Below are 24756 nucleotides of genomic sequence, written 5' to 3'. Positions count from 1 at the left end.
TGCCCTGGCATTTTGGGGGCCCCAAAGCGTGAGAAGAAGTCTGGTATCCAAATGTCTAAAAATGCCCTCCTAAAAGGAATTTGGGCCCCTTTGCCCACCTAGGCTGCAAAAAAGTGTCACACATCTGGTATCTCTGTATTCAGGAGAAGTTGAGGAATGTGTTTTGGGGTGTCTTTTTACATATACCCATGCTGGGTGAGATAAATATCTTGGTCAAATGCCAACTTTGTATAAAAAAAATGGGAAAAGTTGTCTTTTGCCAAGATATTTCTCTCACCCAGCATGGGTATATGTAAAATGACACCACAAAACACATTCCCCACCTTCTCCTGAGTACGGAGATACCAGATGTGTGACACTTTTTTGCAGCCTAGGTGGGCAAAGGGGCCCACATTCCAAAGAGCACCTTTCGGATTTCACAGGTCATTTACCTACTTACCACACATTAGGGCCCCTGGAAAATGCCAGGGCAGTATAACTACCCCACAAGTGACCCCATTTTGGAAAGAAGACACCCCAAGGTATTCCGTGAGGGGCATGGCAAGTTCCTAGAATTTTTTATTTTTTGTCACAAGTTAGCGGAAAATGATGATTTTTTCTTTTTTTTTTCTTTTCTTACAAAGTCTCATATTCCACTAACTTGTGACAAAAAATAAAAAGTTCTATGAACTCACTATGCCCATCAGCGAATACCTTGGGGTCTCTTCTTTCCAAAATGGGGTCACTTGTGGGGTAGTTATACTGCCCTGGCATTCTAGGGGCCCAAATGTGTGGTAAGGAGTTTGAAATCAAATTCTGTAAAAAATGACCTGTGAAATCCGAAAGGTGCTCTTTGGAATATGGGCCCCTTTGCCCACCTAGGCTGCAAAAAAGTGTCACACATCTGGTATCTCTGTATTCAGGAGAAGTTGAGGAATGTGTTTTGGGGTGTCTTTTTACATATACCCATGCTGGGTGAGATAAATATCTTGGTCAAATGCCAACTTTGTATAAAAAAAAAAATGGGAAAAGTTGTCTTTTGCCAAGATATTTCTCTCACCCAGCATGGGTATATATAAAATGACACCCCAAAACACATTCCCCACCTTCTCCTGAGTACGGAGATACCAGATGTGTGACACTTTTTTGCAGCCTAGGTGGGCAAAGGGGCCCATATTCCAAAGAGCACTTTTCGGATTTCACAGGTCATTTTTTACAGAATTTGATTTCAAACTCCTTACCACACATTTGGGCCCCTAGAATGCCAGGGCAGTATAACTACCCCACAAGTGACCCCATTTTGGAAAGAAGAGACCCCAAGGTATTCGCTGATGGGCATAGTGAGTTCATAGAACTTTTTATTTTTTGTCACAAGTTAGTGGAATATGAGACTTTGTAAGAAAAGAAAAAAAAAAGAAAAAATCATCATTTTCCGCTAACTTGTGACAAAAAATAAAAAGTTCTATGAACTCACTATGCCCATCAGTGAATACCTTAGGGTGTGTACTTTCCGAAATGGGGTCATTTGTGGGGTGTTTGTACTGTCTGGGCATTGTAGAACCTCAGGAAACATGACAGGTGCTCAGAAAGTCAGAGCTGCTTCAAAAAGCGGAAATTCACATTTTTGTACCATAGTTTGTAAACGCTATAACTTTTACCCAAACCATTTTTTTTTTACCCAAACATTTTTTTTTTATCAAAGACATGTAGAACAATAAATTTAGAGCAAAATTTATATATGGATCTCGTTTTTTCTGCAAAATTTGACAACTGAAAGTGAAAAATGTCATTTTTTTGCAAAAAAATCGTTAAATTTCGAAAAAAGTTAAAAAAGTAAAAATGTCAGCAGCAATGAAATACCACCAAATGAAAGCTCTATTAGTGAGAAGAAAAGGAGGTAAAATTCATTTGGGTTGTAAGTTGCATGACCGAGCAATAAACGGTGAAAGAAGTGTAGGTCAGAAGTGTAAAAAGTGGCCTGGTCTTTCAGGGTGTTTAAGCACTGGGGGCTGAGGTGGTTAAACATGCCCCCTCAGTCCTATTACTACCTTACATCCTAATCGCTTCTGTAGAATTCAGGCAGCCCAAGCCGGGCGGCCGGCGCGTCTCTCACTGACGTCACTTGCCTGCGCCGCCGGCTTCATTCAGGCACATGACAAGAGTTACACTGCCGCCCGCCTGGCCTGCCTGAATTCTACAGATGCGATTAGGATGTAAGGTAGTAATAGGACTGAGGGGGCATGTTTAATAACCAATAAATGAATATGACATCTTATATTAGTATACCGGAGCGGCGGGGCGGGGCTATCATATTTTCTGCCGATATGTACCAATATCGGCCGAAATGGATTAGGCCCATTTTCGGCCGATATTTTCGTGCACCCCTACCGCGGTCCGTACGGACCGCTGTATGGAAAAAGTTAACAGTAAGATGGGGCTCCCTCCCTCTCCCATCGGGGGGCTGCTGTGCCTTTGCAGCCCCCCGACAGGATGGGGTGACAGAGGGAGGGAGCCCCCCTCCTTACCCTTCCCCCGTCTGCGCAGTTGTGGCCACAACTGAGCAGACCGGGAAGGTTCCCATGGCAACAGGACGCCTTCTCAGGCAGGGGAGGGAGGGGGGTTTGCCCCCTGCTGCCTGGCAGCCCCTGATCTCTTACAGGGGGCTATGATACGCACAATTAACCCCTTCAGGTGCGGCACCTGAGGGGTTAATTGTGCGGATCACAGCCCCCAATAAGAGATCGGGTGCTGCCAGGCAGCAGGGGGCAGTCATGTACACACTTCTTAGTATATTCTAACTTGAAGCGTCCCCATCACCATGGGAACGCCTCTGTGTTAGAATATACTGTCGGATATGAGTTTCACAATCTAACTCAAATCCGATGGTATATTCTAACATACAGGCGTTCCCATGGTGATGGGGACGCTTCAAGTTAAAATATACCATCGGATTGGAGAAAACTCCGATCCTATGGTATATTAACTCCTGACTTTACATTGAAAGTCAATGGGGGACGGATCCGTTTGCAATTGCACCATATTGTGTCAACATCAAACAGATCCATCCCCATTGACTTGCATTGTAATTCAGGACGGATCCGTTTGGCTTTGCACGGCCAGGTGGACACCAAAAATCAAGGAAGACCCACGGACGAAAAAACGGTCACGGATCACGGACCTACGGACCCCGTTTTTGCGGACCTTAAAAAAAAACGGTCGTGTGCAGGAGGCCTTATACAGACATCAGACCCACTGGATCTTCAAGAACAAAGTGGGTCTGGGTCAAAAAAAAATAAAAAAAAGTTAAGCTAAAAAAAACATTTATCACTGAATAAAAATGTAAAAAAATAAAATACACTACACATATTAGGTATCGCCGCGTCCGTAACGACCTGATCTATAAAACGGTCATGTTACTTTCCCCCCACAGTGAACGCCATAAAAATAAAAAAATTAAAACTATGAGGAAATTGAAATGTTGCCCACCTTACTTCCCAAAAAAGGTAATAAAAGTGATCAAAAAAGTCGCATGTACGCCAAAATAGTACCAAAGCGTCATCTCATGCCGCAAATATCATACCCTACCCAAGATAATCGCCTAAAAACTGAAAAAACTATGGCTCTTAGACTATGGAAACACTAAAACATGATTTTTTTTGTTTCAAAAATGAAATCATTGTGTAAAACTTACATAAATAAAAAAAGTATACATATTAGGTATCTCCGCGTCCGTATCGACCGGCTCTATAAAAATATCACATGACCTAACCCCTCAGGTGAACACCGTAAAAAAAAAAAAATTTAAACGGTGTAAAAAAAGCCATTTTTTGTCATCTTACGTCACAAAAAGTGTAATAGCAAGCGATCAAAAAGTCATATGCACCACAAAATAGTGCCAATCAAACCGTCATCTCATCCCACAAAAAAAAAAAGACCCTACCTAAGATAATCGCCCAAAAACTGAAAAGACTATGGCTCTCAGACTATGGAGACACTAAAACATGATTTTTTTTGTTTCAAAAATAAAATCATTGTGTAAAACTTACATGAATAAAAAAATATTGTATACATATTAGGTATCGCCGTGTCCGTGACAACCTGGTCTATAAAAATACCACATGATCTAACCTGTCAGATGAATGTTGTAAATAACCAAAAAAAAAAAAAAAAACGGTGCCAAAAAAGCTATTTCTTGTTACCTTGCCTCACAAAAAGTGTAATATAGAGCAACCAAAAAATCATATGTACCCTAAACTAGTACCAACAAAACTGCCACCCTATCCCGTAGTTTCTAAAATGGGGTCACTTTTTTGGAGTTTCTACTCTAGGAGTGCATCAGGGGGGCTTCAAATGGGACATTGTGTCCAAAAAAACAGTCTAGCAAAATCTGCCTTCCAAAAACCGTATGGCATTCCTTTCCTTCTGCGCCCTGCCGTGTGCCCGTACAGCAGTTTACGACAACATATGGGGTGTTTCTGTAAACCACAGAATCAGGGCCATTAATAATGAGTTTTGTTTGGTTGTTAACCCTTGCTTTGTAACTGGAAAAAAAATATTAAAATGGAAAATCTGCCAAAAAAGTGAAATTTTTAAATTGTATCTCTATTTTCCATAAAATCTTGTGCAACACCTAAAGGGTTAACAAAGTTTGTAAAATCAGTTTTGAATACCTTGAGGGGTGTAGTTTCTTAGATGGGGTCACTTTTTATGAGTTTCTACTCTAGGGGTGCATCAGGGAGGCTTCAAATGGGACATGGTGTCAAAAAAAAAAAAAAAAACAGTCCAGCAAAATCTGACTTCCAAAAACCATACGGCGCACCTTTCCCTCTACGCCCTACTGTGTGCCCGTACAGTAGTTTACGGCCACATATGGGGTGTTTCTGCAAATTACAGAATCGGGGCAATAAATATAGCATTTTATTTGGCTGTTAACCCTTGCTTTGTTACTGGAAAAAATGGATTAAAATGAAAAATTTGCCAAAAAATTGCCATTTGCCAATAACTCTTGTGCAACACCTAAAGGGTTATCAAAGTTTGTAAAATCAGTTTTGAATACCTTGAGGGGTGTAGTTTCTAGAATGGGGTCATTTTTGGGTGGTTACTATTATGTAAGCCTCACAAAGTGACTTCAGACCTGAACTGGTCCCTAAAAAGTGGGTTTTTGAAAATTTCGGAAAAATTTCAAGATTTTCTTCTAAACTTCTAAGCCTTGTAACATCCCCCAAAAATAAAATATCATTCCTAAATTGATCCAAACCATGAAGTAGACATATGGGGAATGTAAAGTAATAACTATTTTGGAGGTATTACTATGTATAATAAAAGTAGAGAAATTGAAACTTGGAAATTACCAAAATTTACCAAAAATTTGTAAAAAATTGCAATTTTTTTATAAATAAAAATGATTTTTTTTTTTACTTCATTTTACCAGTGTCATGATGTACAATATGTGACGAAAAAATAATCTCAGAATGGCCTGGATAAGTCAAAGCGTTTTAAAATTATCAGCACTTAACGTGACACTGGTCAGATTTGCGAAAAATGGCCAAGTCCTTAAGGTGAAATAGGGCTGAGTCCTTAAGGGGTTAAACATCTGCATTTGCCGTCAGGGTATGTAGACGTTCCTGTTTACCCCCAACAATCTATTGTAATTATGGCTTTCTGATACCATCCTGTGTTATTAGGCTGGAAGCTTAAGGCTGGGTTCACACCTGAGCGTATTCGATAAGCGCTTTTTATAGGCGTTTTGAGGCGTGTTTTGGGGCGTATTTGTATTTTGGAAACGCGCGTAGTAGCGCGTTTGTGTGATTAACCACAGAGGCATCCAATGAAAAACTGCCACAATACGCGCGACAATATGCCCCAAAGAAGCTCCTGCGCGTACGTACGCGCTGTAAAACGCTCAGGTGAGAACCATGCCCATAGGGAAACATTGGTTTTTGCCTGTTGAGCGTTTTACAGCGCTGTAAAACGCTGAGGTGTGAACCTAGCCTTAGGGCACGGTCACAGGAAGCATAAACACTGTGGACTTTCTGCAGGGGAGTTGTGTCCAGAAAACCCACAGTGTTTTACAGGAGCAGCGAAGTGAGATTTCCACAGATCATCCACACACTGCGGAGTGTCCTCAATGAAATCCACACAACTTGACATGTAGTGCAGAAATCCGCAGCATGTCATTTTATATTTGTGGATGTGTGTCATGGATTTAAAAATGAAATATTACAAAATTCAGAAGATTTGGAGTGGATTTTGGGGCTGCAGAATTCGGACAGGCTCGCTACACGTGGCCGTACCCCAATAGTGTGGCACAAATCTGCATCATTACCATTGAAAATACAAGCAATTGTGGATTTCCAATATTGGGACTGCAACCATTCTACGGTACAACTGCATGCAGCCCTGTGCTGGACCATAGCTATAGGAATCGTGCATCTGTATCACACTGCATGCCACAGACACTAGATTGTGCTAGATTGACGTAAAGCAAAAACAAATTGACACCAAAATATGGGAGCTTATCCTAGATTCTTGTGTGTGATAAACTGCGTTATTTACCAAGGCAGCCAGCGCCCATCCGGTTTTGTTGTGCAGGAAATCAAGGTTGCTTCTTCTCAAATACACTAATCCTCCAATTACAGCCAAGAGCAAACCCAGCATTAAAGGGCCAGCGTAATTTGGAGGCCTTATTACACGTATCTGTAAAAACATTTGGGAGAAGATTATAAACATTTTTATTATCCCTTGTTTCATAAAGGACAATTTGCTGTAAATGCCATATACTCTTACATTGACATCTGTCCGATCCGCAATCCAGCGAGCGAGCTGTTCTGCAGCAAAACCACGCACTTGCAGCTCATACGTGTCCCCTCTCTTGGGCTTCCCCTTAGGGGGGAAGTGAATGAAGGTCGGTGCAGAGTTCATATTAAGCTGAACAAACAGGAAGGAACAAAAAAAAAAAAAAAAAACTGTCATGTAAAAGATAAAAAATGAATGAAGATTTTCAGATTCACAGTGTATGATATATGAAAGTGATTCCCAGTGCATACACTGAACATATCACCACTGACCCAACAGATACCCAAAGTGTGGCAAATAATTAGCAGTGAATGGGTTAACATCAGAATCCCTGGTGGTCCTGGGCAGCAAAGGGATTAGTGTCCCAATTCCTGGTTTTCTAGAATCCCTGGTAGTAAAGGTTAATATTTCATACCTGGGTTCCCGTGGAAGTTTAACACTGATCATTCAGCTTCCTAATCTCTCCCTGAACTGATCATAGAAATTAGAGTGAAGGGAATAGAGAGGCCAGAACGACTGCTCCATCCTCTCTGCGATCAGGCATAATGCTTCCGGAGGGTTCTGCTCGATCACCACACGCAAAAAACAAACAAACAAAAAAACGCACCTAAATCTGTGCTATTTACCGCGTTTTTGGTAAAGATTTTCCACCAAACTCACCCTTCCATTGAAAGAGAAAAGCAACAACTATTGGCACTCTGCAGATTTCAAAATCCGCACAGCAGGTCAATTTCCACACCTAAGAAAAAAACTAAAGTGTACATGAGACTTGTCTCCTTCACTTTGCCGGTTATTACCCTATGGCATTTCTGCACGGAAATCTGCACAGAGAAACCAGAGGTGATCCACATCGTGTGCAGGCATTCTAAGGCCTTTTTCACACGGGCAAGTTTTCCGCGCGGGTGCAATGCGTGAGGTGAACGCATTGCACCAGCACTGAATCCGGACCCATTCATTTCTATGGGGCAGTGCACATGAGCGGTGACTTTCACGCATCACTTGTGCGTTGCATGAAAATCACAGCATGCTCTATATTCTGTGTTCCGTGAAAAACACACCACAGAAGTGAATGGGGCTGCGTGAAAATCGCAAGCATCCGCAAGCAAGTGCGGATGCGGTGCGATTTTCACGCATGGTTGCTAGGTGACGATCGGGATGGGGACCCGATCTTTATTATTTTCCCTTCTAACATGGTTATAAGGGAAAATAATAGCATTCTTAATACAGAATGCTAAGTAAATTAGGGATGGAGGAGTTATAAAACAATTAAACTCGCCTCATCCACTTGTTCGCGCTGCCCGGCTCGTCTTCATTCTTCCTTCTTTGGTGACCTGAGAGGAAAGGACCTTTGGTGACTTCACTGCGCTCATCACATGGTCCATCACCATAGCGATGGACCATGTGATGAGCGCAGTGACGTCAAAGGTCCTTTTCCTCCCAGGTCCTCAAAGAAGAAGAATGAAGAAGACAAGCCGGGCAGCGCGAACAAGTGGATGAGGTGAGTTTAAATTTTTTTTTTTTTAACCCCTAATTTACTATAAAAGGGAAAATAATAAAATTTACATAACACCGAACCCAACCCAAACTTCTGTGAAGAAGTTCGGGTACCAAACATGCCGATTTTTATCACGCGCGTGCAAAACGCATTAAAACCCTTTGCACTCGCAGGGAAAAAAAATAAATAAAATCGCACATTTTTCCCGCAATGCACCAGCATCTTTTCACGCACGTCACCCGCAATGCCCGTGTGAAAGAGGCCTAAGGTGGGAGATGAGTGACTCTGCTCAAGCATATTTTTCTTGGGCGAGGAGAGCTTTTAAGCTGTGTAGCCGCATTGCCAGGAAGTTATGTGGTATTACATGGCAATCATGTAATACATGGACGGCCTACGGGTGCCTGCACACAATGCGGATGACATTTGCTTTTTTCTTAGGTGCGGAAATTGACCTGCTGTGTGGATTTTGAAATCTGCAGAAAATCCACACCAAAAACATAAAAACACGATAGTGTGGATTTATGTGCGTTTTTGGTGCAGATTTGAGGTTTATTTCCACACAAATCTGCACCATGTTGCAGCCACCCTAGGGCTACTTTCACATCTCTGTAGCTGCCAGATACAAACGGAATGCCCCTCAGCCCCATTAATTATAATGGGGTCCAGCAGAGATCCATACACTGTCAAGCGCAGAGTTGGCTGGACACAAACTGCTGCATGATGCGGTTTGTATCTGGACGACTCTCCATTTGTCTGCCGGAACAGGGTGAAGGAGTTTCTGATCTGATGACACAAAGATATGTAACAGGGTTGATGTTCCTGGAGAGATCTCACTTGGAGTATTGTGCGCAGTACTGGAGGCCATATCTCCAGAAGGATATAGATACTCTAGAGAGAGTTCAGAGAAGAGCTACTAAACTAGTACATGGATTGCAGGATAAAACTTACCAGGAAAGGTTAAAGGACCTTAACATGTATAGCTTGGAAGAAAGAAGAGACAGAGGGGATATGATAGAAACTTTTAAATACATAAAGGGAATCAACTCGGTAAAGGAAGAGAGCATATTTAAAAGAAGAAAAACTACCACAAGAGGACACCGTTTTAAATTAGAGGGGCATAGGTTTAAAAGTAATATCAGGAAGTATTATTTTACTGAGAGAGTAGTGGATGCATGGAATAGCCTTCCTGCAGAAGTGGTAGCTGCAAATACAGTGAAGGAGTTTAAGCATGCATGGGATAGGCATAAGGCTATCCTTCATATAAGATAGGGCCAGGGACTATTAATAGGATTCAGATATATTGGGCAGACTAGATGGGCCAAATGGTTCTTATCTGCCGACACATTCTATGTTTCACATTGGAGGTGTAAAACTAGCCTAAGCATGCTAGAGGTGGTTCAGAAGGAGACAGCAAACCGTACATCCATTCCAGTATGGCCACAGCACGTTGCTGCTCACTATGCCCCATAGTCATTTTGCCTGTAGTTCACAATGCCAAGATCTCCTGAAACAGATCATGTGAACAACGTATCCAGGTTCTCTACTGCTCACTAAAGAACACAAATACCGTTTTAAAGCTGTGCTCTCCATCTTGGGTGCCACAGAGGGATGTGGACTTATTTTATTCTTGAACGGGTGGAGTGTAACTACAAGTTAATAGGACGGAGGAGCTGCAATTACGCTGCTCTGCCGCTGCTATGTCAGTGGCGAGAAGGTAAATAATGAAGAGAACGCTGCGCTCATCCGAGCACTGTGTTCTCTTCAAACAGCTGAGTCAGCTCCCTCCGATCTGATACCCTATCCTGAGAATAGGTCATCAACATCGGAAACCGGACAACCCCTGTAAAGCAACAATTTTATACTTTACCATTTGGAAGACATCGGATCCTTCATCAAAATCCACCATAGCAAAGAAAATCCTATTGGTAAAAGCACTTGAGTAACGCCAGGAATTTGCCAGGATCTGATATTCCTCGTCAGCTTGCCTATATAGGAAATGGGAAAATTGGTGCTTATTGTATATATGAAGGCTGGAGACTGTATCTACATAATGTAGAATATATTAAAAATATATATAAGGGTTGGGGTGATGTGTGATCTTATGGTCACAGACAAACAAGCCATAGATTAAGGCCTCACGCACACAGCTGTTTTGGTCCGCATCAGAGCCGCAGTTTTTGCGGCTTGGATGCGGACCCATTCACTTCAACGGGGCCGCAAAAGATGCGGACAGCACTCCATGTGCTCCGTTCCGTGGTCTGCAAAAAAAATATGATCTGTCCTATTCTTGTCCGTTTTGCGGACAAGAATAGGCAATTATATCAATGGCTGTCCGTGCCATTCCGCAAATGGCGGAATGCACACGGACGCCATCCGTGTTTTGCGGATCCGCAATTTGCGGACCGCAAAACACACAACGGTCGTGTGCATGTAGCCTTACTAGGGCGTTTTCCACATGTTTCTGTTCAGAGCTTTAGGGAAAAGGAGATTTTTGTATAACTTACCAGTAAAATCTCTTTCTCACTCTTTATTGGGAGACACAGGAACCGTGGGTATAGCCATGTCCTTTAGGAGGCGTTGACACTAGTAAAAGCTGTTAGCTCCTCCCCTGGCAGCTATACCCCCCTCCAGCCTGGAGAGAGAGCTTCAGTTTGTGTACAAGCAATAGGAGAAGCAAGCCAACCAAAGAAAAAACATGGAACACCGACCATGCCAAAAGACCCAACGGGGTTCTAACCAGCAAGAGCTATAACTGTGGTCGAACAACAATACTGGGTGGGTGCTGTGTCCGCCAATGAAGAGCGAGAAAGAGATTTTACTGGTAAGTTATACAAAAATCTCCTTTTCTCGCCCATATTCATTGGGGGACATCCAAAAGCAGTACACAGGGAGGGAAACCACAGACCCATGGAAGCAAGCGTCCCTGAAGGCATCTAAGAACTGTCACCTGCAAGACCATGCGGCCCAAGGTAACGACCGCCGATGCACAAGTATGCACCTGGTAAATTTTAGTGAACGTGTGTAAGGAGGACCAAGTAGCCGCCTTACACAACTGAGCAGCCGAAGCGCGATTCCTCCGAGCCCAAGAAGCGCCCATCGCTCTGTGGAGTGAGCCGTGACACCTAAGGGCGGAACCCTGCTCCGGGTGCAGTATGGTTTAGCAGTTGCAGACCGAATCCAACGTGCAATCGCCACCTTGGAGGCTGCCAATCCCTAGCGAGGACTCTTCGGAAGACAAAAAGGGGGTCCGTACGCCGGAAGATACTGGAGGCTGCCAAATAATGATCGGAGCTCAGACAACGTCCAATAACGTAACTCCCTTCCGTAGGGTGTGAAGGGGAGAAATAGTGAAGGAAGGACAATTTCTTCATTGATATGGAAGTCAGAGACCACCTTCGGGAGAAGAAGGAATGAGCCGGAGAACCGCCTTATCCTTGTGAAGAACCAGGAAGGGCTTTCTGCAAGAGAGCACCCCCAACTCGGACGCCCGTCTGATGGATGTGATAGCCACAAGAAAAGACTACCTTGTAGGACAGGAGATAGAGTGAGATCTCTTGCAAGGGCTAAAAGGGAGAAGACTGGACAGCTGAGAAAACTATATACGGATCCCAAGGCGGTAAGGACGGTACAGAGGAACTGTATGTGCCACTCCCCTAGGAAGGTTTCCATGGCACCAGAGAAACCAGAGTACACTGGAAGCCGCCCCAGGATAGAAGCGCCAACACCTGACCCATCAAGGACTAAGGGCTAAACCAGGTCCAACCCTGCTAGTAGAAAGGATAGGATCGCGGGGAGAGAAAAAAAATAGAGTGAGGGGATGTCCCGGCTTTCACAGAAGCCCAGGAAGGACCTCTAGGTCCTAATAGATCCTGGGCGAAGCAGGCTTCCTGGCCTGAATCATAGTGCAGGTGACATCCGCCGAAAACCCTCTCCACGTCAGAATGGCGGTTTCAATAGCCACGCCGTCAAACAAAGACCCTAAACGCTGATTTAGGACCGGACCCTGTGAAGAAGGTAGTCTCTGAGTGGCAGTAACCAAGGAACGTCTCCTAGAAGGAGAACGAGGTAGGCGTACCACGCGCGACGGGGTCAATTCGGAGCGACTAGGATTTGCCGGAATGTCCTCCAGCTTGAGTTTCCGTAGAATTCCTGTGAGGAGGGAGAACTCCCACCAAGGAGAAATCAGGGGGTCCACGTTGCATGCTTCCGGAACTCTGGCTCTGGAGAGAAAGGTGGGAAGCTTTCGTGTAGATACCAATAGCACACCCGGACCAATGGAAGAGTCCCTGTAGAAGGAGGGATGTGGAAGGTGCCACCGCCCACCAGTCGGGACCGGATCGTGCCTGGAATGGAAGGCCACCAAACGAATACCCCGTGCAAATGCAGATGAGGGAAGGTAGCAACTAGGAACTACCAAGGCATGCGGGGTGGCTATGAATCATGAGCCAGAGGAGGAAAAGACAGGAGAAGAATAGGCTAGGCCTAAGCCCATTCCCAGTCTGAGACCGGCGCTATACAGAAGTAGCCAAGGATTAAGTGGCTGTGCAAAAAACTCTGCCTGAGGAGTCACACTGTATTGCTAGCCCCATACCCCAGCAGAGGAGGGGGCCAACCGCAGAGGCCACCGAATTCAGTGCTAAGAGTCCACCGCCTGACGAAATAGCTGTGCAGTAAGAACCCAAGCATGTAGTGGTAATGCAATACCGCTCCCACAGTAGCAGCAAGCGCTTGCCCCGTCAGCGCAAAACTGAGGGGGAGGCCTGAGACTAGCCGTAAAAGCCACGTACCATACTGCCCCAGTTAAGTAGAGCTACCTTAAAAAACCCTACCTGGAAGGGCGCTGAGCAGGCGGAACTGCGCCAGGGTAGGACCCCCTACCTGAGGGGGATGTCCCACTGGAGTGACCACGAACTCGAGCATCAGCAAAAAGCGGCACCTATGGAAGAGAACAAGCTGCAGGAGCTAAACCAGAGTGCCAGCATAACCACTTTCCCAGAGAAGGGGGAGTGGTGGATAGAGAATACAGAGTCAGTGAAACACTCGACTCGCTGGAACGTACTCACCATATATGTGCAATGGAGTATGCACTACATATTGATGCGGACAAAAACCATGATCGACTGGAACAACGGAGGCCCATGGAGATGGGGTTTTCTAGGACACATAATTGATGCTAGGAACCCTCTGACAAGACAGAGGATGTTATAATCATACGCAAAACCAGCACCAAAAGAAAAGAAGGATACCATGAGGAATAGCCACCGTGTCTACTGGCGGCACCCATATAGCACTAGAGTAAGAGTACCGGGCACCCGCAAGTACCAACTGTTGCCACGCCCCCTTGGAAATAAGCGAAGGCACCTAGAGCCATGGCGCCGCAGAATTGCAACATCTGAAGATGTTTAGTTATTTCCCGCTAGTGGATCACTTGTGGAAGGGGGTAATGCAACAGAAAGCACGGTGATGTGCAACACTCCGCCTATGGAAGGATAGCACGACAGTTGGGACCGTATCCAGTGGTAGTGCAATTAGCTACTTAAGGAAGGTGGAAGCATACGGCAAGTACTAGCCAGGGGCAGGGAGAATACCCCACCTATGAAGGGGGGGGGGGGGGGGCGAATGCCCAAGGCGAGAACCAGTGCATAAGGCGAGAACCAGTGCATAAGGCGAGAACTGTACCCCGTGATAATGTCATCGCGCGATGAATGGATATGCATATGGCAGGTCCCGAACCCCATGTCATTGTACTTTGTCCACCTATGGCAGGGGACAATGTATAAGGCAGGTACTGCATCCCGAAGTAGTGCAGTTACTCCGCCTAAGGAAGGGGTAATACATACGACAAGTACTACTGGCCACCTTAGACGCAATCTCGGGAGATTGCATCGGACTCATGTCAGGGTCTGAATCAGTGATTCTCCCTCCGGACGGACCCTCCCCTGTGGGGTAGGGTGTGTCTGAGCCTGACCCAGGAAGGAAGGGTGAAGGTGCGAGATATTCAAGGAGAAATATATCCTGCTTGCGCGTAGGACTACCCCTCAGAATCTCGCCCCTGGCAGTTGTGGACTGCACAGGTGTGGACTTATCAACCAAACTACCCAGGGGGTGGAATGGGACCTTCTAGAGGTCTCTCCACCGGATCGCGAAGGCGGTGCATTATCAACCAAACAACCCCGGAGGGTGGATGGGAGGTTCCAGCAGACCCCCACTGGATTGCGCAGGTGGCGAATTATCAACCAAACGACCAAGGAGGGTGGATTGGGAATTCCAGAGGTTCTCTACTGTATGGCGCAGGCGGAGAATTATCAACCAAACTGCCTCAGAGGACGGATTGAAAATCCTGCAGAGGTCCTTCACTGGATTGCGCAGGTGGAGAATTAGCAACCAAAACAGCCCCGAAGGGCGGATTGGGAACTATGCGAGGTCCTCCTTATCCAAAAAAAGGACACAGGCCCAGGATGGGACCACACAGACAGGGTGGTCCTGCGGTGATGAGGGCTGAGGAGGGGGACCCGTATGAACGCACATTTCATTTTCTTTTATTTTTTTAAAACTAGGAAGCCGGCCTCAATGACAGGAGGCAGGAAGGGGTTAAATTTCTCCACAAGTAAGGCACACTGTACTAGAGTTAGAACGCCAGTAATCAGGTGCTGGCGCAAAGAGGTGGCTGGCCCTGAAGGGTTAATGGCGGTCTATGACCTGGGGGCGGAGCTCAGCAGGTGTCTAGGGGAGGTAGGGCGGCGATCCAGAGAGTGCCCCCCCCCCTCCCACAGCCTCAGCGCAGTAGGGGAGCCACCGAATTATGCGACGGACGGGACACATAGGGGCCGGAGCACGCCCGGCAGCGTCCCGATATTAAAGCGGCCGAGAGTGCCCCTCCCTGTGGCAGACAAAGGGTGTACCGGCTGATGGCGCGGCAGTTAACCCCCTCCGGAGTGGCGCGCTCACACTGCAGCGCGTTCTGCTCCCGAAAGGGGTGGATGATGGCAGTAGGTGTGGGGAGCAGGAGCCTCCTCCGCTCCCCCTCTGCATGCCTGGCCGAGCGCCCCGGTCCACAGCGGTCCGCTCGGCCTCCCGCTTTAGAACAGAGGAATTAACCCCCTGAGGGGATGTTATGGCACACTGTACTGGAACCTGATGCGAGTCCAAGAGATGAGGGCTGAGGAGGGCCTATTGATTTACACAGACAGGGTGTCCCAACCCTGATTAAAGTATGTAACCGTTGGCCATCATGGGGTCTTGCACCCGAGTATAGGTTGGCCCTGCTGACAATAATGACGAGGGGGGGAGGGTTAAACATACTTACCTAGTCCCGTGTACTCACCTCATCTTCTGCTCTGCTACCATCTTCACCCTTCCTCTGGTCCAGCAGGGTCACCCCTTCAGCTACTGGCACTGTAGTGGCAGGACGCTGGAAAGGGGGGTTTGATGGGTGACTTTTCTGCTGGCGGGATGCAGGGGAGCGAGGCTGCCCTGGTCCACCTTGTCTTCTTGTGGGGGAGGAGGCAGCGTGGCGGACCAACGCTGGCGTGCTCTCCCGGGAGAACAGGGAGGCTAGGCGACCACTGTTTCCCACCTGAAAGAAAGAAAATAAAAAACTTAAATAAAAAATCTTCAGGAGATGCCTGCAGAGCAGGGAGATCTTGCCTCCTATTGACACTAGAAAAAACTGAAGCTCTCTCTCCAGGCTGGAGGGGGTATAGCTGCCAGGGGAGGAGCTAACAGCTTTTACTAGTGTCAACGCCTCCTAGAGGACATAGCTATACCCACGGTTCCTGTGTCCTCCAATGAATATGGGCAAGAAAGAGTAAAGTGGATAAATTGGTCTGTATCGGTGCACAATGGGTGTATATTACAAAAAATAGTCTTACTAACCTCAACCCATCAGAAGCTGATGCCATTCTGACAATGTTCCTGCTGGTCTCTGCTTCCAGGTACTAATGTGACAGGAGATGACTGCTCAATCACTGGCCACAGCACGGACTTTTCAGCCAGTGAAGTGCTGGGAGCCATCTTCTGTGTATTAGGCTACATATGCGGAACGGGTGCAGACCCATTCATTTCTATGTGGTCGCAAAAGATGCTGACAGCACACAGTGTGCTGTCCGCATCCGTTGCTCCATGCCGCAGCCCCGCAAATAAAAAAAATAGAACATGTCCTATTCATGTCCGCAATTGCAGACAAGAATAGACATTTTCTAGGATAGCCGCGGCATGTGTGGTCCGCAGATTGAGGAACGCATATGGGCCTGCGTCCGTGTTTTGCGGATCTGCAAAACACCACATTCGGTGAATATAGCCTTAAGCTGAGACGAGGACGTCCAGTAAGCATCAAAAAGACAACATTGGGGATTGTGAGGAGAGTTTATTTTTTTTTTTTACCAATCCTGCTGAACAAAAAAAACATCAATAGTTTCTGGGTAGTCGTATGTTCCTGTGAATTGAGCAAGGCACTGACAGACATATATACTGGAGCCATGAAGAACGTCTATGTTATTTTAATGTAGAAACAGAGAGATGGTACTAAGTCCCTGATAGTGCCACGGGTTACTCAAGGCTTTATCTCTACTTAAAAAATAAATAAATCCGTAATTAAGACATTTTTTCTTATCCTTACTTGCAAACGACGCATTGCCTCTGTGCCTGCAGAGCTGTGAACATGACGATCACAGAGTAGTTTCTTGGTGGAGCCTTGATTAGCCGCCGGAACTTATCTCCATTCATGCGTATGACGGGTCTCTTGCTGGCCCAGTCCATGAGCTGACCCACCTTCTCTGACAACACCATCTACAGATTGCACAAAGCAACAGAAAAAAAAAAAAAACAAGGTTACAGTAAGTGCAGGTTTTACCTTTTTACCTTTTACCCTTTCCTTGCATTCCCCATTTTGATGCACATGATGGAAATCGCACAGCTCATATATGTGCCCAGGTGATCACCGATGGAGCCCGCTGAGTTCTACTGCTAGAAGCTGGCATACCTTTTTATCAACTGTATGATGAAGCATAATCAACTAAGTTTTTAAATACAAGGGGATTTTGAAAATCTGTACAATGGCCTTCAGTGGTAACTGTAACTTACCAGGAAAGATTAAAGGACCTTAACATGTACAGCTTGGAAGAAAGACTAGACAGAGGGGATATGAGAGAAACTGCTAAATACATAAAGGGAATCAACAAGGTAAAAGAGGAGAGAAGATTTAAAAGAAGAAAAACTGCTACAAGAGGACATAGTTTTAAATTAGAGGGGCAAAGGTTTAAAAGTAATATCAGGAAGTATTACTTTACTGAGAGAGTAGTGGATGCATGGAATAGCCTTCCTGCAGAAGTGGTAGCTGCAAATACAGTGGAGGAGTTTAAGCATGCATGGGATAGGCATAAGGCCATCCTTCATATAAGATAGGGCCAGGGGCTATCCATAGTACTCAGTATATTGGGCAGACTAGATGGGCCAAATGGTTCTTATCTGCCGACACATTCTATGTATGGACAAGCAGTTTCAGGCGTCTGTGGCACACATTTCATGGCACTTTTCAAACCAGCCTCAAACCCAGGCTTCGTTCACACAAATATTATTGAAACAATTTACTCATAGAAATGAATGAAACTGAGGGCTTGCACTATACTGGTCCATGTCTCTGATCTGGACCTGGAGACCCCTGGAGAAAACAGTCTCTACGAAGACATATAAACCTCACTGGTAGTAAAAACCGTCAGTGCATTGCAGATTGTAGCAGGGACTTACTGACATGTACCCCTCGACATATGGGCATGGAGCCAACATTCATACCATGCAACAAAAAGTGATGACTTAATAATAGTTGTGTCTGTATAACACAATCATAATTTACACCAGTGTTATGCATTTACACGCCAACCACGGAGGTCCAGTGAGGGCCCATACACTTATACGCTGTTTAAATGAGTGCTCCCGTGGCCCTGGACTACTGCTCCAGCCCCATTGACTATACTGGTGGTGGGGCGGAGTTCTGGCGGCAGCACGGCAAACATGCTGAGAGGCGGACGGAATAAAACTAAGGGGTAAGACATGTCGTATTTTTATTACGGCCACCTCTCGGCATGAGCTGCCGCCGGAACTCCACCCCGCCCCCATTATAGTCAATGTGGCCGGAGCAGTAGTCTGTGGGCATGCGTGCACTAGTGGCAGCACGGATCCGACAGGCTGTTCGCCCGCCGGAGTCCCTTGCTGCTAGTGTGAAGCTAGCCTTACACTGCTGATAGATGTCAGTATATGTGCAGTTTGGAGAGCTAAATGTTTACTCAGGCATTTCAAGAAATGAAGTGGATGAAGTCTATTAATAATCTGACCGCAATTACTAAGAACCAACCTGACATGTCTACATTTGTAGTCCAAACCCCCAGCTACAATCATGGGCCACAATGCATTTAAAGGGGTATTACCGTGTCATCATTTGGGGCGTATATCGCTAGAAAATGACAAATGTCCCACCTCTGGGGCCTGCTCCTACCTCCAGGACAGTGCCCCCAAAGTGAAGGCAGTGCTGCCATGTCTGCGTGCCCACCCTGCATTCACCACTATGGGAGTTCCAAAAAATAGCCAAGCACTGGCTCGATTATTTTTGGGAGGCCTATAGCAGTGAATAGAGGGGACAAAGGGCATGAGCGCTTTCCTTTACTTTGTGGGCCCCTGTGGCACAGGTTTAAAAGGGTTCCTCTGGTTCAGTCATCAGTATCTGATCGGTGAGAGATCTTACACCGGGGATCCCCGTGATCAGCTGTTTGAGAGGACACTGGTAAAAAGAAGGCATCAGCTGTTTGAGAAGGTCATTAGTAAAAAGATCTTGGAAAACCTCTTTAAGGCCTGGACCACACGCCATACATGTGCAACCTATGGTCCCTAACAGGTTAAGAAATAAAGGCTGGGTTCTGATTGGCTGCTACTAGACAGTTGTGATAAATGAGGCCCTGCGATTACCAGCCTCTACGGTAGAGTCTCACGCACAGCTTGTAACAGGGGAGGCCACATATGGATGTTCAGTTGACTAATTTTTATGTGACTTTCAGAGATCCCACAAAACCATGATAGAACCAAGATGTAAGAACTTACTCGTACCGTAACAGGGTTTTCTTTCAATGATATGCTGTCAAAATCTGCCGCAGTTTTTGCCACTGAATGGTGCTAAACCGCCAGCGGACAACTGAAGCAGCTCCAAGCAGCGGATGTCCGCACACCGCGCCCAGAAGACATGTCCTCCTTGGAGCGGTCACAGCTTTAAACCATGGTTTCCACGCCATAATTCCAATGGCAAATTCTGCTGTGTGAACAGCTTTAAGGTCATGCCACATGGTCAGTATATGTAAGCCAAAACCAGGAGGCGCAGGTATTTTCATTATACGTTTCCCTGCAGGTTCCAACCCTGGTTTTGGCTTCTAAATACGGACGTAAAATACTGAGCTGACCAGGTAAAAACGGTCTTAGAAAGGGCTGAGCTCTTACAACTTGGTTTTGACCAAATAATGTGAAAGTGGCTACTGGATAGTCTGCCACGTGTGCCCCAAGACACAGGCAGTCACGATTTTCATTCCGGTCCATTTTCAGCGGGATTCCGGATGCTGAATCCACATCCATGACCAACAGGACACTGATTTTTCCTGCGTTGCGGTTTCTAAATCCCCATGCGGTAAAATACAGCTCTCTATGGATTAACATGCAGACCCCAATCTGAAAGCAATGGAGAAGTTCTGCCTGTGTTTTTGGTCTGAAATCCCCAAGTCTGCAGCAGAAAGCAGAGGGTCAGCCGCGCCGCATTTATCGTGCTGTGTGAACAGTGGAGAAAATCTACTGAAACGCCATGTAAAGACCTTCCGCCTCCAACTAAACGAAGCTTATTTCTCAGCTACAAAAATAATAAAATAAACATTAACCCTTCATGGGGCAGTCTCTACCAATCTTCGGAGATTACAGTGTAATGAGTTGTAGCTCGCACTTGGTGTACGAGTCACGTGACTCCTGTCTCTGCACAGCCCTGTAGTCACTTATTCCCTAATGGCTGCAGGTCCCCGGAAGACTCTGCTGTGCGTCCCATGAGGCCGCCGCCTTGTGAGACCCACCTCCTTCTTCTTCTGGCCGTCTGACAGGCCCCCGCACAGGGCGAGCAGGACCACCCCGGCCAGCATTACTTTCACCGCTGCCGCCATCACCCCGGCGAAACTTTCCTCCGACCAGGAAGACCGGGAGGAGGCGTCACCGCGTCACGACGTCTACGGGGAAGTGGGAGGGATTTTCCAGTGGACGTGCATGATTGGAGGAAACTGTGGAACGCAGCCAATCAGAGAGCGGCAAGCTGTTACAGTCTTATTTGTCAGCAGCAAAGTGGGCGGAGCCATGTGACAGCTTCATTCATGGACAGCTAATCTTTGCTTTGCTGTAGTGCGGTTGGAGGGGATGGCCGGCTACACAGAGACCAGGGGCTTGGACATGGCTGTGAGGCTGCACCTCCGTTGTAGTCGCCTTGTGCAACCAAGGATGCTGCAGCCATTCAACTAAAAGGGGAACAGCACCAATAACTGGGTGGCCTGACTGCAACAACAGAAGTGCAAAAAAAATCCAACACTGACAGATTTTTGTGATTCTGGGGTCCCAGTTGCATCAATTTGTGGAGTCTTACTAGACTGCGACCCCATTCAGTTCAATGGCTACACAGCAAGCCTTAGCCGTGGTCAGGGGCCCTGGTGCAAGAGTTCAGCTTGGGCCCCGTCCCTCAGTGCTTGTTGGCAAACATTGAAAGGGCACCCCCTCATGCCAAATTCTTAACCTAACCCCTTCCCTCCAGTCAGAGGTGTAAATTGACCAGTATGCACTTTCTATAATGCCAGTGTCTTATGTGGCACAAGGGTCTTTGGGCCCCCTCAGGCTCCTGGGCCCGTTAGCGACTGCTACCTCTGCACCCCCTATAGCTACGCCCCTGGCCGTGGTCAAGATCACTATTTAGTCCCACCCTTAAAGGGAACCTGGATTTTGGGTATAGAGCTGAGGACATGGGCTGCTAGATCGCTGCTAGCACATTCGCAATACCCAGTCCCCATAGCTCTGTGTGCTTTTATTGTGTAAAAAAAACCCAGATTTTATATATATATATATATGTAAATGAGGCAAGTAAGAAGCCCAAGGAGCTGTTTCTAACGTTTCCGGAGCCCAGCCACGCCCACTGTAAAGGAGCCCAGCACCGCCCGCATCCTCCGAATCTCCTCCTTCCTCCCCGACGTCACAAAGCTAGAGCGCCGTAATCTTGCGATGCGCGAGCTAGCGCATGCACAGTGTCTGCATAGTGTTCCTTCCCTGTGCTGGCATCAGCCTCAGGGAACGAACTGCGCATGCGCTAGCTGCGAGACTACAGCACTCTAGCTTTGTGACGTTAGTGAGCAAGGAGGAGATTCGGAGGATGCGGGCGGTGCTGGGCTCCTTTACAGTGGGTGTGGCTGGGGTCCGGAAACGTTGGTAACAGCTCCTTGTGCTTCTTACTTGCCTCATTTACATATATATAAAATCTGGGTTTTTTTTACACAATGAAAGCACACAGAGCTATTGGGATTGTACAGTCGTGGCCAAAAGTTTTGAGAATTACATAAATATTGGAAATTGGAAAAGTTGCTGCTTAAGTTTTTATAATAGAAATTTGCATATACTCCAGAATGTTATGAAGAGTGATCAGATGAATAGCATAGTCCTTCTTTGCCATGAAAATTAACTTAATCCCCAAAAAAACTTTCCACTGCATTTCATTGCTGTTATTAAAGGACCTGCTGAGATCATTTCAGTAATCGTCTTGTTAACTCAGGTGAGAATGTTGACGAGCACAAGGTTGGAGATCATTATGTCAGGCTGATTGGGTTAAAATGGCAGACTTGACATCTGAAAAGGAGGGTGATGCTTGAAATCATTGTTCTTGCATTGTTAACCATGGTGACCTGCAAAGAAACGCGTGCAGCCATCATTGCGTTGCATAAAAATGGCTTCACAGGCAAGGATATTGTGGCTACTAAGATTGCACCTCAATCAACAATTTATAGGATCATCAAGAACTTCAAGGAAAGAGGTTCAATTCTTGTTAAGAAGGCTTCAGGCCGTCCAAGAAAGTCCAGCAAGCGCCAGGATCGTCTCCTAAAGAGGATTCAGCTGCGGGATTGGAGTGCCACCAGTGCAGAGCTTGCTCAGGAATGGCAGCAGGCAGGTGTGAGCGCATCTGCACGCACAGTGAGGCGAAGACTTTTGGAAGATGGCCTGGTGTCAAGAAGGGCAGCAAAGAAGCCACTTCTCTTCAAAAAAAACATCAGGGACAGATTGATCTTCTGCAGAAAGTATGGTGAATGGACTGCTGAGGACTGGGGCAAAGTCATATTCTCAGATCAAGCCTCTTTCCGATTGTTTGGGGCATCTGGAAAAAGGCTTGTCCGGAGAAGAAAAGGTGAGCGCTACCATCAGTCCTGTGTCATGCCAACAGTAAAGCATTCTGAGACCATTCATGTGTGGGGTTGCTTCTCATCCAAGGGAGTGGGCTCACTCACAATTTTGCCCAAAAACACAGCCATGAATAAAGAATGGTACCAAAACACCCTCCAACAGCCACTTCTTCCAACAATCCAACAACAGTTTGGTGAAGAACAATGCATTTTCCAGCATGATGGAGCACCATGCCATAAGGCAAAAGTGATAACTAAGTGGCTCGGGGACCAAAACGTTGACATTTTGGGTCCATGACCTGGAAACTTCCCAGATCTTAATCCCATTGAGAACTTGTGGTCAATCCTCAAGAGGCGGGTGGACAAACAAAAACCCACTAATTCTGACAAACTCCAAGAAGTGATTATGAAAGAATGGGTTGCTATCAGTCAGGAATTGGCCCAGAAGTTGATTGAGAGCATGCCCAGTCGAATTGCAGAGGTCCTGAAAAAGAAGGGCCAACACTGCAAATACTGACTCTTTGCATAAATGTCATGTAATTGTCGATATAGCCTTTGAAACGTATAAAGTGCGTGTAATTATATTTCACTACATCACAGAAACAACTGAAACAAAGATCTAAAAGCAGTTTAGCAGCAAACTTTGTGAAAACTAATATTTGTGTCATTCTCAAAACTTTTGGCCACGACTGTATATTGTGGATGTGCTAGCGGCCATCTAGCAGCCCATGTGTTCAGCTCTATACCCAAAATCCAGGTGACAGGTTCCCTTTAAAGGGGTTTTCTCACTTCAGCAAATAGCATTTATTATGTAGAAAAAGTTAATATAAGCCACTTACTAATATATTGTGATTCTCCATATTGCTTCCTTTGTTGGCTGGATTAGTTTTTCCATCACATTATACACTGCTCGTTTCAATGGTTACGACCACCCTGCAATCCATCTGCAGTGGCCTTGCTTGCACACTGTAGAAAAAATACACCGGCCGATGTGGGCTCCTACAGTCCAAGCCATCAAAGAGGCCCGCACTTTTTCCTATAGTGTGCAAATACGGCCACCGCAGATGGATTGCCAGGTGGTCGTAACAATGGAAACGAGCAGTGTATAATGTGATGGAAAAATAAATCCAGCCATGGAACGAAGCAATATGGATAATAACAATACATTAGTAAGCGCCTTGTATTACCTTTCTCTCCATGATAAATGCCATTTGCTGAAGTGAGACAACCCCTTTAAAGAGAAAACAGATTAATGTTAAAAATCAACAATTCCCTTACGTTCTAACCAGCAGCACAATAATGAAGCAGCACAATAAAGAAGTATCTCCATAAGGCTTTCTTGCGTGGTGGAACTCAAATAGACCGCCACAGAGCAGTCTCTTCTGAGAACCGTAAATTCAACATACAGTATCTACAGGGAGTGCAGAATTATTAGGCAAGTTGTATTTTTGAGGATTAATTTTATTATTGAACAACAACCATGTTCTCAATGAACCCAAAAAACTCATTAATATCAAAGCTGAATATTTTTGGAAGTAGTTTTTAGTTTGTTTTTAGTTTTAGCTATTTTAGGGGGATATCTGTGTGTGCAGGTGACTATTACTGTGCATAATTATTAGGCAACTTAACAAAAAACAAATATATATCCATTTCAATTATTTATTTTTACCAGTGAAACCAATATAACATCTCAACATTCACAAATATACATTTCTGACATTCAAAAACAAATCAGTGACCAATATAGCCACCTTTCTTTGCAAGGACACTCAAAAGCCTGCCATCCATGGATTCTGTCAGTGTTTTGATCTGTTCACCATCAACATTGCGTGCAGCAGCAACCACAGCCTCCCAGACACTGTTCAGAGAGGTGTACTGTTTTCCCTCCTTGTGAATCTCACATTTGATGATGGACCACAGGTTCTCAATGGGGTTCAGATCAGGTGAACAAGGAGGCCATGTCATTAGATTTTCTTCTTTTATACCCTTTCTTGCCAGCCACGCTGTGGAGTACTTGGACGCGTGTGATGGAGCATTGTCCTGCAT

General features: G+C 45.8%; 1 protein-coding gene across 1 annotated transcript in view; it reads right to left on the bottom strand.

The window, feature by feature from the left end:
* The window catches only part of MAGT1 (magnesium transporter 1), a 53539-nt gene extending 33022 nt beyond the window's left edge, over positions 1-20517 (bottom strand). The window contains exons 1-5 of the mRNA XM_040406235.1: positions 20362-20517; positions 16887-17056; positions 10137-10254; positions 6766-6906; positions 6535-6675 (exon numbers count right to left, since the gene is read on the bottom strand). Coding sequence (XP_040262169.1) covers positions 6535-6675; positions 6766-6906; positions 10137-10254; positions 16887-17056; positions 20362-20448 — 657 coding nt within the window. The 5' untranslated portion in view covers positions 20449-20517. The remainder of the gene's footprint in view (positions 1-6534; positions 6676-6765; positions 6907-10136; positions 10255-16886; positions 17057-20361) is intronic.
* Positions 20518-24756: the final 4239 nt, after the last annotated feature.

The sequence above is a fragment of the Bufo bufo genome, chromosome 8, assembly GCF_905171765.1.
Source record: "Bufo bufo chromosome 8, aBufBuf1.1, whole genome shotgun sequence".
NCBI classification, from domain to species: Eukaryota; Metazoa; Chordata; class Amphibia; order Anura; family Bufonidae; genus Bufo; species Bufo bufo.
The sequence above is the reverse complement of the archived record's forward strand: the minus strand, read 5'-3'. Positions and strand labels throughout refer to the sequence as shown.